We start from the raw sequence: 5,307 nt of genomic DNA, 5'->3' as shown, positions 1-5,307 counted from the left end.
ATGGTTAGTGAGCTGGAGCACATGACGTATGAGGAGACTAGATTGATTGGGGTTTGTTGAGCCCAAGGAGAAAAACAAGGCTCAGGGGAGACCTGTTGGCTCTTTTCCATTATGTAATGCAAGGACATAGAGAAGGCAAGGAAGAGGCAACATCGCCAGGTTGCAGCAAAAGAAATTTTGTTCATGTAGAAGGAAAAAAATCCACCATGAGAGTTGTTAAGCATTGGAACAGGGACCCAGAGGAGTTATGCAGTTCTTGCTCTTGGAGATTTTCAGAGTTTGACCAGACAGGGCCCTGAGCAACCTTGTTCTAACTGGGAAGACAGAATGGCTGTGAGCAGGGTGGAGGAGTGGATGACCTCCAGAAGTCTCTTCCAAGCTAAATTAATCTATGAAAATTCACAATTACTTCTTCAGTTGAAAATACCTTAACTTTAATAAGTTTTAATAAGGTGGTTATCAAAGGCAGAGAACAATAGTCACAGTGTAGTATTCCATTGAATTTCTGAATGTTTATTAGTACCACTTCATTATATCAGGAGGGGAAATCTCCACGTGCTGAGTTACTTCGGTTATGGTAGGCAGCAGTACAATTGGGTAATATTAAGCATTCCCTTTACATGCTCAGATACACTGTAACAAAATATGCTTAAGCTACAAACAGATTTAAATAACTTGTTAAAAACTGAGCAGAGCAGGATCATTTTAATCTCTCATGCTTCTGTTATCATTCTTGACTTTTTTTAGATAAATATAAAATGTATCGACAGTAAAGATTTCAGGGTACTGTAGCTCCAGCACGAGTTGAATGACGGTTTGTTGAAATGATGTAGGTGCATGAGACCTTCTTTTACTCATTGTCACAGCATTTTCCTCTTGTAGAGCTTTCCTGGGGCCTGTGAAGGGGTCCGGCTTACCAGAACAGAAGAAAAATTTAGACTCATTTGTCCTTCAGTAGGTTGTGTCCTCATAATTGGTGTTATTGAGTCCCCAGTCCAAAGCCTCTTGAAGCAACCACGTTAATTTCAAATGTCTCTTATCAGGAGGCAAGAGCCAAAGGCTCTTCTCCACCACAACCAGACAAATGACAACTCCCACCTTTCTATGGTTTGTCTGAACACAAGTGAGTGCCCTGTGGGATTAATGAGTAACCTTTTAAGTTTTAGGCAATAACTCTGGTAATGAGATACCAGGACTGACTTGTTCAGAAAGATGCATCTGATGATGAGGGACAAGGTATGATCATTTTGTCTGGCAGCTAAACTGAAACACAAACTGGAAACTGTGGGCAAGCCCTAGAAAGACTATTTGGGTATGTATGTGTCATATATGTTTGCCCCATTCTTATGCTTTTCCCTGGGTATTTTTCCTCCTGGATATGATCAGAAAGAGGATATTGTACTATGGGCATGCCTGAGTTTCTGCTTTTTATAAACTAAACAGCAGCTGAGAAGAATCTGTTGTCTGCTCCAGATGATCTTTGGAGATCAAACGAAATAGTGCGGAAACAACACAGAGACACTTTAAGATGGCTGCCCAAAAAGCCAAATTCTTGCTTAGAACCATTGCCAAATCATTGCTTGATACCACTGCAAAGCTACCTTGGCTTTCTGTACAAATGCTAGGAAATAAATATTCTGGTTGCCAGAGGCTTTGTAATTTAGCTACGCTGGAATATGCACTACGTGTTACACTGCCTGGGGGGAAAAAAAACCCAACAAACCACTGAGCTATTGTGAAGAAGAATATCAGTTTCCGTGAGAAAAAAAAAAAAGCCACATGGTTTGATTGGTGTAATCAGAATGTGAATGGTTTCGTCACAAAAATGCATGCTGTTGAATTGAATTCCCTTGACTTGCTTTTAGCTGGGAAATCGTGTTTTAGTGGTCATGTAAAAACGCTCCTGCACTGAACACAACTAGCCTTCTTAGCAACATTTTCAAGGTTAGGTCCATGCAAACATTTGCACTTTACTTCCCACCTGCCCAAGGAGATGAGATGCGTGCATGGAACAACAGACTTGCGTGTGGCCAGGCAGCTGGTTAGACCAGGCGCTCGCGCACCTCAGAGATACGAGCATATCTGGTATTTAGATGGACGTGAAGCACATCAAAACCACACACGGCTGGCTTTGTTGATCAGGTTTTAAGCAGAGATTTCCACATCTCTGTGAAGCAGTTTTTAAAAAGCTGGGAAGCAGCAAGCATCCAAGCAGGCTAAAACCTGCTGCTTTGGCTCCCTATTTTATCCTGCTATTTAAAAAGCCATTTGTTCTTGCACAATAACATTTTTAGAGAGTTTAATTCTTCTCAGCACCATAGCAAAGTGAGAAAAGGAGGGAGGCTTAGGGGTAAATATGCTCCTGCGCTGCCCAGGACAGTGGCTGCCAATCCACTGGAGCCACCTGAAGGGATATTCAGAGCCTAGAAGGTGCCTGGGGCAGGAACAGTAACAGGAGGAAAACCAATACCCTAGTGAATTATCTTCTTAACAGCTTGCCTTCCTTCTAGGGCTCTCCCAAACTTTCCATTTCGGACTCAAAAAACTACCTTTACATAAAGCTAGTTTTATATGTATTTACCTATCAGCAGGTAAAAGAACATTTGCACTAAGAAATACAGAGATTCTGAGGTCTTGTAGCTATTGTCAGCCCAGTAAATCCTGAGAGCCACCAAAAGAGAGAACCAATAAAGTTCAGCACTGATAAACACTGTAAAGCATTAGAAGCTGCAGAAATACATGTGTGCTATATACATTTGCTATATACAATCCAAGTATTTTAAGTCAGGCAAGAAAGCAACGTGCAACACCATTTATGTCAAGACCTAATGTTTTAGCACCCGAAGGAAAAAGCAAACCTTTTTTTTTTGTTTTTAAAAAGAAATTAAAAATGAGAGAAAATCCATCTCACTGCGCAAAAAGAAAATCATAAAGATAAGACTTACAGACCAATGAAGTAATTTCTCAGCATTCTCAGCTCTCCATCCCACCGCAAATACATTTTTTTATTACTTTCCATACACGGCATGTTTGCAAGGAGTAAATTTGTATGTCTTTCTCAGGGAAGTGCCTCTAAGAATTAGAGATTACCCATGGCTTTTAAAATCTGAAAGTTCATCCAGGATTCGTGCTGATAGTGAGGTCTCGCTTCAGTAGATGGACGCATCTTCATAGTGGAATTTGCCTTGAGACCAGATCCTGGGGCTGGAGACTTGACCGTTGCCACAGGGTAAACACTGACTGCATAAGCGTAACAAATGCCTCTTGAACTTGACTCCAACAAAAACATAGAGCACAGGGTTGAGGCAGCAGTGGGAGAAAGCAATTTTACGGCTGATATGAAAGGCAAGCTTGGAGTCTTTTTCGTACTGGCAGGTAGGTGGTGGAAAAGTGATCAGAAAGCTGAGGATGTTGTAAGGTGCCCAGCTCAGGAAAAAAGCCACCACGATAATAAGGATGAGTTTCACAGTTCTGTGCTTTCTGCGAGATCTTGCTCTGAGCAGGATTATCAGGATCTTGAAGTAACAGAATACGATAACCCCGAAGGAAAACAGGAAGAGTACATTTCGCAGATAAATGTCCACCTTTTTCCATTTCTCATCAGCATAATCACAGGTCTTGTCCCCTTCCAATTTTTCTTGCACTGTGGTGTGAATTATCTCAGGAACCACAATTAATATGCTAACAGTCCAAACAACCAAGCTCACCAGAAAACCACAGCACTGCGTCTGGGATCTCAAAGTCGAGAGAGGGTTCACTACAGACAAGTACCGCAGGATAGTCATGAGAGTCAAAAAGAAAACACCGCTGTAGTAGCCGATGGAGAAAACAGCATTCACCGCTTTGCAGAGGAACTCACCGAAAATCCACCCAAAGGACTGGTCCACTGCCCAGAACGGCAGCATGCAGGAGAAGACTAAATCAGAGACACAGAGATTCATGATGAAGACATTCGTTAAAGATGTGAGGTTTTCATATTTGAATAGGATCCATAACACTAGAGTGTTGCCTAGCAGGCTGAGCAAAAATGAAATAGTGTAGAGAACAGTAGTGAGATGGGTGTAAAATACGAAATAGTCGCCCATTTCACAGACATTGCTGTCGTAATAGTATCCGTATGAGTTATTATCATCTGAATCAGGTGTATAAGGTTCTTCATCCATTTGTCTGTGCAAACCTTGCACTGTTCTCCAGCAACTATTTTGAAGAACTGCAACAATCAACCCAAAATTTTGGTGAAAATCAACCCAATAACTAAACTCCCACTATGGAGGCTTCTGTTTTAAGATTCAAAAAGAAGCAGTGAAACTACCTTATTTGTCCTGTTTTTGGGAGAGAAAGGAGTCGTTTCCTCTTATGACTTGCGCATGAACAGGTAGATACTAAAGATTTATCGTCAAAGCAACGTCAAGATTTTAAATACTTAAGAAGGCAGAAACTAAGACGTTTCTAAACCAATGTGGTCGGTGACAACTGCTAATTATTAAGCTTCTACTATATGAAGGTCGAGCGTGCATTGTTTTTTAACGTAAGTATCCCAGGTGCCAAGACTCTAAAATCTGCTGCTATTTTTTAAGTTTTCTGGAATGGCATCAAATTCCTAAACACTTCAATGTATATACGATTCTTTGTCACCAAGGTTCGGCGCTGCAGAAACTTAAAGAGCTGAGCAGTACCAGTACCAACAAGTGTAGGCATTAAGGATGGTAAAAGCCATGTTTCTTATGGATTTTCATCTTGAGGTTGGCTAATATCTAAAAATCTCCAAGCTGTGATGGAAGCATCCCTAGGTTGGGCGCTCCGTGCATGTCTGTGGCCTGCTGATTCCCAGGGGTGTGACAGGAACAGAGCTCACATCGCACCCCTTTTCTGGGGGGTGCTGCCCTTGGCCTGTCTGCCTGTCTGCAGGTAGGAGTTTAATCCCACTGTATGGTTGAAATTAGCCAGTGTCAAAAATTACTGCCACTTGGTAGACAACATACAATCAGGTGAACGTGCAAGGGTAGCACGGTCACAGTAGCCTCCTGTCTTTATGAAATTAAGCTAAAAAATAGGTATGGAAATATCAGTGATGGCTCCAATCAATGGTTGAAAGTCAAAATTAACATTATCGTTGATGAAGGCTTACTTACAGCACTGCATTTGTATCCTGATTTGACTGATGCAAGTGAGAGACCTGCCCCTAATCTCTTTGGAAGTACAGTCACAAGAGGAAAACTCCACAACTCGGGCCAAAATTGTGCTGGTGACATTTTCATTTTTGTATTAGCGAAAGCAGAATCTGCCTATTACAGCCAAGAGAAGACA

The 5,307-nt window shown here is 41.6% G+C and overlaps 1 protein-coding gene across 1 annotated transcript; it reads right to left on the bottom strand.

Annotated features, from left to right (window-relative positions):
- Window positions 1–473: 473 nt before the first annotated feature.
- On the bottom strand, window positions 474–4,277 carry XCR1 (X-C motif chemokine receptor 1). The gene has a single exon (XM_074573477.1). The coding sequence runs from the start codon at window positions 4,161–4,163 to the stop codon at window positions 3,150–3,152; it is 1,014 nt and encodes a 337-aa protein (XP_074429578.1). The 5' UTR covers window positions 4,164–4,277; the 3' UTR covers window positions 474–3,149.
- Window positions 4,278–5,307: the final 1,030 nt, after the last annotated feature.

This window comes from Larus michahellis, chromosome 2 (assembly GCF_964199755.1).
Source record: "Larus michahellis chromosome 2, bLarMic1.1, whole genome shotgun sequence".
In the NCBI taxonomy this organism is placed as follows: Eukaryota; Metazoa; Chordata; class Aves; order Charadriiformes; family Laridae; genus Larus; species Larus michahellis.
The sequence above is the reverse complement of the archived record's forward strand: the minus strand, read 5'-3'. Positions and strand labels throughout refer to the sequence as shown.